The sequence below is a fragment of the Otolemur garnettii genome, unplaced genomic scaffold (assembly GCF_000181295.1).
Source record: "Otolemur garnettii isolate 467f Iridium unplaced genomic scaffold, OtoGar3 scaffold00020, whole genome shotgun sequence".
Lineage (NCBI taxonomy): Eukaryota > Metazoa > Chordata > Mammalia > Primates > Galagidae > Otolemur > Otolemur garnettii.
This window is the reverse complement of record NW_003852415.1, coordinates 2047557-2061561: the sequence shown is the minus strand read 5'-3', so window position 1 is coordinate 2061561 and position 14005 is coordinate 2047557. Positions and strand designations below refer to the sequence as shown.

The following is a 14005-nucleotide window of genomic DNA, read 5'->3' as shown; positions in this document are numbered from 1 at the left end:
GTGGAGTCTCACACCTGTAATCCTAGCACTCTGGGAGGCTAAGGTGGGAGGATCACTTGAGCTCAGAAATCTGAAACCAGCCTGAGCAAGAGTGAGACCCCATCTCTACTAAAATTAGAAAAATTAGCTGGGTGTTGTGGCAGGTGCCGCCAGTCCCAGCTACTTGAGAGGCGGAGGCAGGAGGATTGCTGGAACCCAGGAGTTTGAGGTTGCTGTAAGCAAGAGATGCCACATTACTCTAGCTTGGGCGACGGAGTGAGACTCTGTCTCAGAAAAAAAAAAGTCCCATTGTATCTATATTTTTTATTTAATAAATAATTAATATTTATTAAATAAATAATACAGGTACCTTACAGCTTTTTAAATATCTTACCCATTAAAAACAAATAACAACAGAATCCCCAAGGTCTACAGGCACTGAGCACCAACACAGCCATTTGTATTCATGCCCTAAACTTCACACCCAACCTCTGCTTCTAAGGCCAGCAGGGATGAGGGGAGCAGGGGAGCAGGGGAACATGGGGTTGAGTGGGGCCCTGGGCTTTGGCCCAGACAGTGCTGCCCAAATCTCCCTCCCAGACCTTGAAGCCTCATATTTTTCTCTCACTAGCACAAGACAACACCCATAAAATTGATCTCCTTACCCAAATGTGTTCCCCCACCCCCCAAGCAGTGCCCTGCATTGTGGCTGGCGGATCTTTCAAAGGCGTGCCTCACTTTTCCGGAAGCCCTCCCTCCGATGCTCTCCAGGACCATAAGATTTATCCTCCTGATGGGGACACTTGTGAGAGTGAAAGAGGGACTGCTAATAATTGGGCCAGGATAACAGGCACAAGATTGGGGTGTCCTGGGCAACCCAGCACATAGGATCTAGGCCCTGTCTGCCTGTCCACCCCCTCCTTAGTACTCTGAACTCCAGCCACCTAATGTTCTCTTCAGAGCCTAAGCACATCCCTGAACAATACTCATGCCTGTGTTTGTTAAACACTTGTTGGAAGGTGGAGAGGTGGGGAGGAGGGTCAGGAAAGGGGTAGATGAATCTGAGCCCACCACTTGGGCAAGTAACTTGACCTCTCTGAGCTACATGTCAGTCTCTAAAATGGGAATAATTAATATTCATCTCACTGGAATGTTATAAGGATTAAATGAACATGCAAAATGCCCGGTACTCAGCAAGTGTTACCAAAATGTGAAAAGCGGTGAATGTCATTCATTTGACACTACTGTGCTGTGTGCCACTGGTGTGCTGTCCACTCAGCCCAATCTTGCCATCAGAATTGGCTGGTGAGCCTTTAAGGCAGTGGTTCTCAATCTTCCTAAAGCCGCAATGTATTTTTATTGTTAAAAAGGGGTGGTGACTCACAGGTTGAAAACTGCTGCTTTAAGGGAAGGAATGTTATGAGAAGCTTCTCTATTCCTTGCTGTGCCTTCCCCACCATCGTCTATGGCAGGCCCCGAGTGCTGGAAATGAGGTACGTAACACTTTACCAATCTCTAAGACTTCCAGCCCCAAAATGTTGTTCCCTTCCCTAACATTGTCTATGGCAGGCCCCGAGTGCTGGAAATGAGGTACATAACATTTCACCAATCTCCAAGACTTCCCAGTGCTGTGCCGCCAACACCTCTTCAAAGGGGCTCCCAGCTCTGGGAGTCCGTCTCCCACCTGCAGTAACCATTCCCCTGCCCTGGACACTCACAGCCTGCAGGTGTACCCGTGGCCCCACACTGTCCACACCTGTGGTCTCAGAATAGCTCTCTGCTTTTTGCAAGTAGGAGAGAGATCCATAGACTCCCTGTGTCGGAAAACACCAGGCCAACCCTACCTTGTCTCTCCAGCACTCACGCCTGCTCCTCCTGTGTGCCCCCCAATGCACCCAGCACAGTGTGGGGTGCTTACTTGCTGAATCAATGAATAAAGAAAAGAAAGAATGAATGAATAAATCATCACAGCAGAGTGTAAGGAACAGATGCTTTGAGGTTAGTTGCAGGCTTCCCTCTCTGTGCTATCACTGACTCACCGTGAGTTAGCTAAGAGGTGAGTCACTTAACCTCACTGTGCCTTACCTTCCTCATCTGTAGCAAGACAATAGTGAAGTTACCCACTTCATATGGTTCTTACGCCAAATGAGATACTGCACATGCAGCACTTAGCATGGTGCCCAGCTTTACGAATACCAGCAACTACTGACAATTACTGTATACTTGTAGAATAGTACCTGACCCATTATGTTACTGTTATACGTTGTTATAATATTATTGTTTAGTGATGACCCAGTGATCAGGGGTGGTGACTATTGGTCTGGACTAATGAGCTTTATGGCCATATCCCCTCACTGCCATCTGCCATCCTGAGACGCAGGGAGGGTCTAAGGGGAGAGAAAGGGCCTCAGGGGAGAGAAAGAATAAACACTCTGACACATTCCAGACAAAAGGGCAGGTAGTGCCAGAAGGAAAAGCAGGCCCTGGCTGACCTATCTGTCCAGGCAGAACTGACCTTTGACCCCTGAGGGCAACAGTAAAGAGCTCAGGGGTCCTCTTCAGTGGGGCTGAGGGGTGGCCAGATGAGACTCAGTCACCTGCAGCTAAGGGAAGGAGCTTTTCTCTGCACTGAAGTAGGCAGCCCCCCTGCTGCGTTCACTGCACACATGCAGGATGTTACCTCCCGGCTTCATTAGCACCCCTGCTAGACAACTTTGTTAGGTACCAGGGGACCAGAACATAGTAGCAGCCCTCGGTCATCTTGGTTAATTAGTGCCACAGGTCTAACCTGGTGGAGGCACACTAGACCCCTCCTTCCTTCTCTGGACTTACAGGGGGTGATTGTGGGCAGGAACTGCTGGAGGCTGCTCTGTCTAGGTTGGGGGTGGGGGTACTAGAAAGGAGATGGAGAAGAGCGGAGGGGCCAAACTGCTTGGGCAGCTGCCAGCAGGTGCACATCAGCTGCATGGGCAATTGTCAGCTCTCCTGGTCCAGAGTGCTCGAGCCCACGCCAAGGCACAGGCAGAGCCCGCCCGGCCAGCTGCTCTGCTCACCCGCTGCAGAAACTCCGTGCGCTCCTTCTTCTTGTTCCGGCATCGGGCGGCTGCAACTTTATTCTTCTCCCGGCGCCTTTTCCTTCGCTCCTCTTCCTCATCTAGCTGTGAGGGCACAGAGCCACGGATTAGATGTGAGACAGGCCTGGGGTACAGCCTCTCTCCTGACACACAGACAGGTAGAGGGACGGCTCCCCTTTCCTTACCCACATTTTGGCAGCAAGGGAGTGTCACGTCCACTAGCCTGGCGGCTGGAGAGATGGCCACATCTCCCAGCCAATCCAGGGGTCCTCTCACATGGGCATCCCAGGGAGGAGGCAGTGTCCCAGAAGGACAGGGATACTGCTGTGGTTTCAATGTGTCCCCCCAGGTTCGTGTGTTGGACACTTAATCCCCAGAGCAACAGCATTGAGCTGTAGGATGTTTGAGAGGTGGTTCAGACATGAGTGCTCTGTCCTCCTGAGAGGATTAAAGGGAGTGTGAAGATTAAGTAACAAGTGTGAGTTTGTTCTAAGAGCAAGTTTGACATTCTCTTGCTCTCTTGCCTTTCTGTCTTCTGCCCTGGGATGATACAGCAGGAAAGCCCTCGCCAGAGGTCGGCACCTTGATACTGGATTTTCTGGCCTCCAGAGCTGGGAGCCAATGAATCTCTGCTCTTCATAAATTACTCTGTTATATAAATTGTTCTGTTATGGAATAAAACATAAAATGGACCAAGACAGACACCTGGGTTCTGCCAGGTTCACAAGGCTGGCAGCCTGGTGAGTCTACTCACACAGAGGTGGCACCCAATGGGTGGTGCCACCTGCCCAGCCCAGGCCTTCTGGGCACAATTTTCCAGGCCAGTGGTTCCCAGGCACTTCCCTTACAATTCTTGGGCACAGACATGGTCCCACATTCTGCCTCTCCCAGGCTCCCGTCCCTGGCTGCCTTTGTCCCGACACATTTACTCCCTAATTTTCAAACTTTGCTGCTCCTCCATACCCCATACCCCTCTCTTCTCCAGAAGGATATTGGGTATGAACTTAACTGCTAACGGTCTCTTCGCCTCGTTTTAACCCTTTCCCTGCCTTTGCATGTTCCTCTCCAGTGAGGCTCACTCTAAGAGAGCTGGGGAACACAGGGTCATAAGCGAGGGGCCTCCTGTGTCTCCAGGCTTCTCCCCCAGGATGCATTAGGAAGTTCATGGTGCATGAAATAGGACCCATTAAATGGAAGGCAAAAAAATCACTGTCCCCAACACAGACTTTGAATCAGAAGTTGCTATTGTCATTGTTTTTCAGGAATAATAAAAGGTGGCACTTGTTGCCTACTTTGCTAAATGCTTTAAACACATGTTATTTAATCGTGCCATGAGGAAGGTACTAATAGTGTACCATTTTACAGACAGTGAGACCAAGGCTTAATAGTTCAATTTGCACAAGGCTGTACAACTAGCTACATGACTAGGAAGTGGTAGAGCCAGGATTTGAACTCAGATTTCTTCAGCTTCAAACTTCCTGCTTTGGATCACTCGCCCTCACAGCACTGGGCCACCAGAAGTGCTTTGATGTGGTACCTCTCGCTGTCCATTACCTATGAGGAAAATCTGAAGGACACGTACGACCAGCTGGGCTGGGCACAGCTCAGAGTCAGAGGCCACTAGAGGAGTCAGTGGATTGCCCTGGGCTTGCCAACTCTCTCACTTCTCCAGCTACGGGAGGGACAGGGGGTGGTGATTCTGGCAGCCTAGGGCCTGGAACAAGATCTCAGCCCAGAGGGCCACAGGCCAGGAAAATAAACAGCTTCTCTCTGCAAACTCCCGGCATGCCATAGGAGCTTGGGACAGAGGACCTGGGCCTGAGACCAGCACCACGGCCATCAGCACAGGCCCTAGCAGGGCAGCGCTCTTCTTCCCCACCACCCCGCGAGCTTGTCCCAGACCACACCCACCCCACCTGGGAGGCTGCTGGAGGGATGCCTCATCAACAGCACCACACCCAAGCACCTCCCAGCCCGTGGCCTTCTTTGAAACCCAACCAGAAGTGACAGCTCCTCTGGCTGACCCGCATCTGGGAAAATAGAAACCTGGCTGAAATTGATTCCGCCCAACCTCAACCTCACCCCCGAGAAGGCCGAGGTAACTGTGACGACAGGCAGAGGGAAGGAACTGGAGGAAGTGGCTGGCAGTGCAATCTCCCCTCGGCCAAGAGGGTTTGCCCACAAACTGCCAAGGTGATGTGTGCAGCCTGGGCACGTGGGGCCTCATGCCCTCCCCTGAGCAGCGGGGACACATAACCTCTGGCCCCCAGGACCCAGCTCCCTTCCCCCTCACTGGGCCTCATTCCACACAAAGTTGGGGGCTGCTGAAAGCTGCTTCAGCAACAGCTGGAAGGAAGCTTAAGAGATCAACTGGGCCAGGGTGATACTCAGATTGGGGGCTCTTCCACCTCCCCTATCCAGCCACATTAGTCTTCTCCTGCCATTAACTTCTACTCCAAGTGTCTCACCCTCCTCCATGCCAGCCAGGCCCACTCAGCTCTGACCGAGATCCTTCCTGTCCCACTTGGTAAACTCTTACTCAGCCTTTTAGAATAAACGTCCCCTCCTCCAGGAAGGCCTTCGGACTCCCTGGACAGAGTTAACTGCTTTTTCTTTGCTGCTAGAGCCCTGTAAGAGTCTCCACCACCTCCCACCACAAGCCTTGGTTTGTGGAGCTCCCTGTCTCCCCTGCTGGTCCGAAGGATGGGGGACCTGCACATGCCCAGCACCTGGTGCAGGACTGGAGCTCCGTAGGGCCCAGGCGGATGAATGCAATAAAGAACTCCAGAGAAAGATGCCACAGACTTGGATGCTTTAATTATAAGTGACTTATGCCCATGTTTGCATCTGCAGGACTTTCTCCTCAGAGCTCACAGAAGCCTTCTCTGCTGGGATGTTCTCTTCTCTCTGTTTGGACCAGCCAAGCTTACAGGTTGGGTTTATCTCCCCCAGAAGCACACTGACAGAAGGCAGGGTCTAGACTCGGGGGTGCAGGCCCCAATGGCTGTGGCAAGTCTGCAGAATCCTAAGCAGGCCTGGAAAGAATCCAGTGTGTATGCTTAGGCCTAAAGCTCCCAGTTCCAAGCCTGTCCCCACACCTCTCCTGTACCCATGCCCCACCTTGGCTGACACCTCCTAGAAAGGCAAGATGTGGCCCCAAAGTCCCATCCTCACACCTTCCTTGCTGAAACTGTGATGCATCCTCCCTAAATCCTCCTCCTGTTGTTTAAGAACTGCCCAGAGATGTAGAAAACAGCTGTTGAGGCCCAGCCAGAAACAAGACAGGAGTCCCGCAGGCCCCCTCCACCTTCTCCATCACCCTAGTAACTGGGGCAGTAGTACAGGGCCTGCGCCCCTCAACTGGGACCGTTTGGAGACTCTCCCTGTCCTCTTTCAGGTTCCTCTTCTGTCCCCAGAGTCAAGGCTGCTGCCTCCTCTTTCCTAAGGGTTTTAGAAATCTCCAAAGCATTTGGCCACAATCTGGTGAAAGACAGCAGAGAGTGTTTTCACTACACATGACTCCGACATCTGAAACTGAAGCCCCCAAATGGGAGCTGACTTTTTACTGCAGATACAGCTGGAGGAGCCAGGATCTTTGAAGAGGAGGCAGCTGACGCTTGATACATTTACAGAACCACAAGACAGGGTGAGGGGGTGGGAGGGGAGCGTCTCCCTCTGTTCTTGAACGTGGTTTTGGCTCTTCTTTTCCCCAATCCCTAGGAAGTCCTCAGGGCAAGGCTGTCTATGTTTTGGCAGTGAGGGTGCTCCTGTGCCACACTGTGCCTGGTGGAGGCACAGAGCCAGGTGGAAGGATGGAGCGGCCCCTCCTCAGAGAGCCTGTTCTCAAGCCCCACTGAGGGCAGGGGGAGCCCAGCCCCTGGCCACAGCTGACTGCACAAGGTCTGAATGGCTGATCCGAGTGGGTTATATTCCTGTCCTGGCATTTGAAAGTGGACTCGGAGACACTGGGTGCTGGACTGGGGGACACACCGGGCAGCAGTAAACTTCAGCCGTGTGCCCGGGAGGCGAAAGATCAGGCTGCTGAAGCACAGAGAAGAACAGAGACCAGAGACTCAGAGAGACAGAGGAGTAGGGAGACAAAGAGAGGGAACCAGTGGCGGCTAAGGCAGACAAGGTCCTCAAGGCACATGTTTAAGTGAGTATAGGTTGGCAGTGAGGGCAAGCACCTCCTTCAATGTCATGGCCCGGGCCCCAAGAAAGGGAGCTCCCGACAGAGAGACAGAAAGAGACACAGAGACACAGAAAGAGCCAGACCCCAGTGAGATAAAGATGCGTGGAGAGAGGAGGGAGGCAGGGACAGAGAGAAACACACAATGACATGGCCGGAGGCTGATGGCCTAGATGGCACAGGGACATGGTGGACAGACAGAAGACAAACACAGAGAAAGAAACCGCCTCAATCCTCTTGAACCCACCCCATGAGGCCTTTCTATGCTCCCTGTCCTTGGGGGTCCATGAAGTATCCCCAGATCTGCCCTGAAAATTCCTCTTCGGCCTAGAGGAAGTTTGAGAAGGTTCCTGCACCTTGACCCTGAAGTACCTGGGACACCAAGGTTCCACCCTTATGAAGTTCAGTGGTGCCAGGAGACAATGAGGAGCTGAAGATGGTCCCCAGTGAGGCAAGGGAGCAATCCTACCCAGAGCAATGCTTCTAGAACCATTGGTGGGGGGGGTGGTTACAAAGCCCAGATGAAGAAGGGCCTTTGTGCCGCAGCCGCCAAAATCAAACAGAGGTGGGTCACTTGGCCTGTACCAGGTCCTCTGCCTCGGGAGTCTGGGCAGGAAACAGATGGCTCATCAAAGGTGCCTAAAGAGAGTTTAATAAGGGAACTATTTAGAGGGGTGGACAGAGCTTAGGGAACCCAAGACCAGCAGCACTGGGGGGGTCACAAACACCCCAGGCCTAAAGAGGCCAGGAACAAAAGTGATTATTGGAACCCAGGGACAGCTGTCGCTTAGCCATGGCAGAGGGTCACAGACAGGAGCTGTGGTCTTTGGTAGAGGAACGCCAAGTGTCATCTGCAGTCAGCAGTAACAGCATCTCCTGAGCACTGGTTAGAAATGCTGATACCCTGAACCCCACCCCAGACCTACTATGCCAGAATCTGCATGGTCTACGATTCCCAGGGGACTTGTGTGCACCTGCCGTTTGCCCTGGAGGCAGTGAAGGGCTCACGTTGTCTGTTTAGCAAGCAGTGATGATCCTCTCAGCCCTGGCTGCCTCTGCCCCAGGGACAATTACAATGGCTCTGCTCTCACTTGTCAAAATGCAAGTCAGTCCCCTGCTTAAATCCTTCCATGGCTTCTGTCACGTAAGGAACAAACTCCAGGCTCCTTCCCAGGGCCACACTTGCTGACCTTCTGCTTCACTGTTCTCCTCCACCCCCAACTCCAACAACAGGACCTTCTTCCTCTTCCTCAAAAGGCTACATTCTTCCTTGTTCCCTGGTTTGTACTTACTGTTCCCTCTGCTGGGACACCTTGGCTGGCCAGCCCAATCTATAAAAAAGCCCCTCATTATCTCCAGTTTACTTCCTTCCAGGTTCTTTCACTTACCTTTCTCACCAGTGCCTGTTGTCAGTCTCCCCTGAGAACATTAGTTAACCCATTCACAGTTCATCTGTTTTTATCAACATCTTACTCTATCCCCTTCACCACTGGAGCTGAGCCACAGAAGGAGTCCTCAATGAGTGTCTATTAATTAAATTAACTAGATTGAATTCGCTGTCTCAGTAAAATACCTAGGACAGCTCCATTTGCCTCCCCACTTTTGCATTTGGGGAAATGAAGGCTCAGTGACAGCTCAGGACTGGGACCCAGGTCTTTTGGCCCCAGGGCCTGAGTGTCTCCTGCTCATCCAGGAGCCCGTGGTGCACACATGTCCCCCACATGAGATAAGAATGCCCTCTCTTTTTCAGCTACATCCTGGTGATGAGATTTTGAATTCTAACTTTTCACAAACATTTTCAAAAATATATCTTATAGGACCTACAAAGAAAAAGAATGAGAAGAGAAAGTGACACTTTCAACCCAAGACGTTGAAGATACAGAAAGTCTCACATGGATGAAGCAATGAGAGAAATGAGCAATAAAGCGTGTGATAAGCAAACATTTAGGAAAAGACCCTCAAAAAATAAAAACCGTAGCACTAATCAGAGTAGCAAAAGTACGAAGGACTTCATCTCACATTAAGAATCCTCATGGCGGGTGGCGCCTGTGGCTCAAAGGAGTAGGGCGCTGGCCCCATATGCTGGAGGTGGTGGGTTCAAACCCAGCTCTGGCCAAAAACTGAAAAAATAAATAAATAAATAAAATCCCCATGGCTGGGCGAGGTGGCTCACGCCTGTAATCCCAGCATTCTGGGAGGCTGAGGCAGGTGAATTACCTAAACTTATGAGTTTGAGACCAGCCTGAGCTACACGGAGACCTGTCTCTAAAAATAGCTGGGTGTTGTGGCAGGCGCCTGTAGTCCCAGCTACTTAGGAGACTGAGGCAAGAGAATCACTTGAGCCCAAGAGTCTAAGGTTGCTGTGAGCTATGATGCCACAGCACTTTGCCAGGGGTGACAAAGTGAGACTCTGTCTCCAAAAAAAAAAAAAAAGAATTGTCAGAGAGGTTGATAGCATGACCTTTGGGCAGGTCTTCCAGGGCCTGAATTCCCCACAAGTTCTGGATGGTGGACCTGCTGTGCACTCCTGTGTAAGTCACTTGGCCTTTCTGAACCTCCATTCCTTACTTACAAGGAAGGTGTTGAGCCCTGCTGCACAGGATTGGAAGGAGTGAGCATGGAACACAAGAAGGGGTCTGGGGCCACCAGCTTCCCTGGCTCCCTCCCCAGGGTGGACAGGAGGCATGGCTGTTGCTGGCAGTACCACACTCACTCTCCCTCACTGGCAAAATGTGGCACACAAAGGAGACCAGAGAGAGGGTTAAGGAGAAAGGGGAGGTGGACATGCTGAGTTGTCACTGAGCAAAAACCCTGCAGCTTCCAAATCTAGCCTTTGGGCCTAACAGACAGCAAGGCCCACCAGGGCCCCCCTGCACGGAGGAGCCTCATTTCAACACCAGGGACCCATGAGCACCCTGGGAAGTAAACACCCAAATACCAAACATACCAGACATTCCCCTCATAAACAGGGCCACACTGAGCTAGGGGCTCTGATCCCTCCCTGTCCCCTTGGCCCCCATATCAATATAAGTAGGGCAGCCCAGAGCCAAGACCTCAGCCAGCTGGGCCTACGACCTCCTCTGCCTCCTCCCACTACAGGAGGGAGGAGGAGGAAACCCCAGGGGCCCTCAGCCAACACCCTGTTGACCTCTGCAGCCCACGGTGGCCAGCCTCCCATCCAGCACGTTCCCTGGGGCTGGGCTGCTGGAAGCTCTGCCCTCCTGTCTCTCCCGCCTCATCTCGCCAGGCTTTCTCACTAAAGCGGCCAAGGGACCTCAGTGGGCTGCATCAGTGAATGGTGAGTGGGGCTTTAGAAGAAAATTCTAGACAAACGGTCAGTCTAAGGCTGGGGCTGCAAACGCAAGTCACCCCTAAGGGGCCAAGGTAGTAACTAGAGCTTGGTAAAGGAAGAGGGCTGCACGGGGCTGTGCCCACCCCTCCCACACAGGAGGGGACAGGCAACTCAACGTGACCCAGCTCAGTGGTGCCAAATCTTCCAAGTTTTCAAGACAAGCTTCAAATAGGAAATTTTAAAGTAAAATCTCCTAATTTTTAATGTTGGCAACTAACTCCGCTTTGAAAGGAACACCACGTGAGCCAAACAAAAGACATCCGCGCCTGCGCTGGCCTGTGAGCTGCGGATTTATAACCTCTGGTGAGCGACAGACCCCAGCAGAGGCCCAGCTGTCCTCAGAGGCCTGGATTCCAGTCACCACAAAGCCCTTATTCTGTGACCTTGGTGACCCTGGGTGGATCAGTTCACCCCTTGGCTCCCGGCTGTCTTTAATAAACATAAGAGCTTCCACCCTCACTAACGTTCAAACACACCTGCAAGGTGGCTCCTACAGGCCTCACTTTACAAGTGAGAGAACTGAGGCTGGAGGGGAAGATAGAGGCTCAACTCCACCACATCAGGCTGCCCTTCCGAAGTCCCTGCTGGCTCTGCCTTCCCGGGTTTTATTCGTCCTGCCTTCAGGGCAGTGTTGCCTCTGTAGAGGGGAGAGGGAAGGAGATGCAGGGAGCATGTCCCCCACCTCCTTTTAAGGAGTCTGTGCTTTCACAGACCCTTAGTGCCAGAAAGGGGCTTTTGGAAAGCACCTAGGCCAATGCCTAGATTTTACAGATGAGAATACTGAGGCCCAGGGAAGCAAATGGCCTGCTCCAAGGATCATACATGAGGGCAGGGACCGGGTCATCATGGACAAGTCGAAAGGACACCGCTCTTTTCTTGCCCCGGCCTCCCAGCTCAGCCCGCTTATGCATCACCCCTCGTCCCTCAATTCTCCATGCCTGGGCCCACTATTCCACACCTGCCTGCCCTCTGACCTGCCTGCACAGCCTCCTCCCTCTGACCCTTGTCTCATTCTTTCCAGGCTGATGCTTTCCAAGCCCTCCCCTTGGCCTGCTTCTCTCCTCACTATCGACAGATCCTCGTTTTTATCTACTCACACGGTTTCAACCTATACACAAGCGCCAACCAAATCCTGATTTTTAGGCTCAAGCATCCACGCGCCAGCTGGAAACTCAATGTGGATGTCCCTCAGCGCTTTGAAGTCCTTACCCTCAATTGGTCACTTCATCTCTATTCTCCACCCCTTCCTGGAGCTGCACGGGCCTCCCTGTTCCCCGTCCCTCTCATTAGCTCCCAGTGTGACCACACAGGCCACTCAATTCTACATCCTAAATCCCTCCCCTCCCCCCGTCCACCCTATGGCCATTCTCCAGGCCCATTCTCTCTCCTGCATCACTGCCCCGGTCTCCTACGAGGCCCCCTGATCCTGCAAGATCAATCCTCCATCCCAGGCCCTCGAGGGGCTCTTCCTAAAATGCAGATCTACTGGTCTGCTCACCCTCAGGATGAAGACCAAGTTCCTATGTCAAACTAGGCTGCTATGACTCAGCTTCACCTCCTGTGGTCCTACTTCCCGTGCATCCCACCCTCAGCTCAGCTCTGCTGCTGAAACGTGAGCTTCTGCAGAAACACTGCCTTGGCCTGTGCATCCTCGCGTGGCTGTGCCCTTGGCTCACTTCCCATATCTCCTATACACTCAGTCCAGCACCCCCTCCCACAGGAAGCCTTCCTTGATTCTCAGGCGGGTGGGAGGGGTCCCTCTGCTCTGTGCTCACACGGAACTCTGAGTCTTCTGTGCCTGTACTGTGTTGCATTCTATCCTCAGTTTCTGGCTCCTCCACTACACTGGGAATCCACGAGGGCACAGCCTGTGTCTTGCTGACGTTTTGCATGCTCAGCACCTTGCAGGGTTTGTGACAATCAGGAGTGTTCAAGAAAAGCTTGCTAAAGAAAAGGAGGAAGGGAGGTCTGATCTACAGAGCTGGTGACCTGGACAAGAACCCGGGACTCTGGACTCCCTGTCCACTTTACTCCAGCTGTCCCCAGTGCCAGGATATAATTAAACACATCCGCCTATGGACAAACCCACGCTGGATGCCGTGCTTGCTCAAGGCAGCTCAGCCAACTACCAGGTGAAGGCTCTGAACGAGAGCTGGCAGAGGCAATGGCTCCACCTGCCAAGATGAGTCACTCAGCCCTCGTGGCTGGGGGCGCGAGCGGATAAGTGATTGCTCAGTGTGCTGGGCACCTGCAGGAAACCAGGCCGGGAGCAGGGCTGTAAAATCACAACCTGAGGTGGGTTCTACAGCTGAGAAGACCCGAGTCCTGGATCCCCACTGCATTCCCAAGCCAGGAACTCAAGGTCAGAGAAAGGGAGTGAGTGCTCAGATCCCTGGGTCAGAAGTGGCAAGACCAACCAGAATGCCACTGCTTTCTGGGAGGATAGGCAGGGACGCCTTCTTTATGAACTGGAAGCCTGACGCCCTGCCATCTTTGTCCGGCATCAGAGTCCACAGGTGGATCCATCCAAACTGGCTTCTCTCCCCTCATATTTTGGCAAGAGGAAGTGTATCTCTGATGGTGGCCCTCCCAACTCCCCTGGTTCATAGTAGAAGCCTTTGGGGTTAAAAGAACCCATAAAACAACAGGCTGCTGAAGTATGAGGCTGGTTTACATGAACAGACTAGGGGAGGGCCATTCTCTAAAAAAGCAGTGAAGAACGGGCCCATTTCCACCACTAAGAAAAGACAGCATTGTGTTTGGAACAAAGCCTGAAAAATCCGGCTGGGCAGGGTGACACCCATTTGGGGACAGTCCTGTGAAGGAAAGAGCAAACACTGTTACTACAGAGGTGAGCAAGCATCCAGGAGACATGGGAAAAATCACCTCGGCACAGGCGGAAAACCTAACATGGAAGGAAAAAGCCACAGTGATTGCCGGGAAACCCTTTCGCTGCAGAAGAACTATTTGGGGAATCATGGCTTTTGCTGAAATAGGTCTATTTCAGGACCGTTTCATATTTATGGTTTAGTGGGGTTTGGTTTCTCACTAGGCAATCAATCTGTTTTCTTGTCCAATTGACAATCACTTCAAAAGATGAGAAAAGCAGAAAAATAGTGGTCCCCACGAGACTCTCACCACCCCCAAAAGAATGGTAAGAAGCAGAGCGCATCTGGCAGGGAAAAATCTGTTTTCTTCTCAAAGAGTTAATAATACAGCTGAAACTGATTCTTTAACAACAACAAATGGTGTAATATGCCTTGATTACACTGGGTCAAAAACGGAGACAAGCGCTCCTGCAAATGACTCTATCTACAATTAAATGAAAATGCAGTCGCTGCACAGAATATTTATGAACAAGGCTGTTCAGAAAGTCCCGAGTTGGCTAAAGTAGAAGAACATTTCAAGAGC

The 14005-nt window shown here is 52.0% G+C and overlaps 1 protein-coding gene across 1 annotated transcript in view; it reads right to left on the bottom strand.

Moving 5' to 3' along the window:
- JDP2 (Jun dimerization protein 2) overlaps window positions 1-14005 on the bottom strand; it is a 32163-nt gene that overhangs the window by 6171 nt on the left and 11987 nt on the right. Inside the window, exon 2 of the mRNA XM_023511580.1 lies at window positions 3033-3137. Within this exon, the coding sequence (XP_023367348.1) occupies window positions 3033-3137 (105 nt within the window). The remainder of the gene's footprint in view (window positions 1-3032; window positions 3138-14005) is intronic.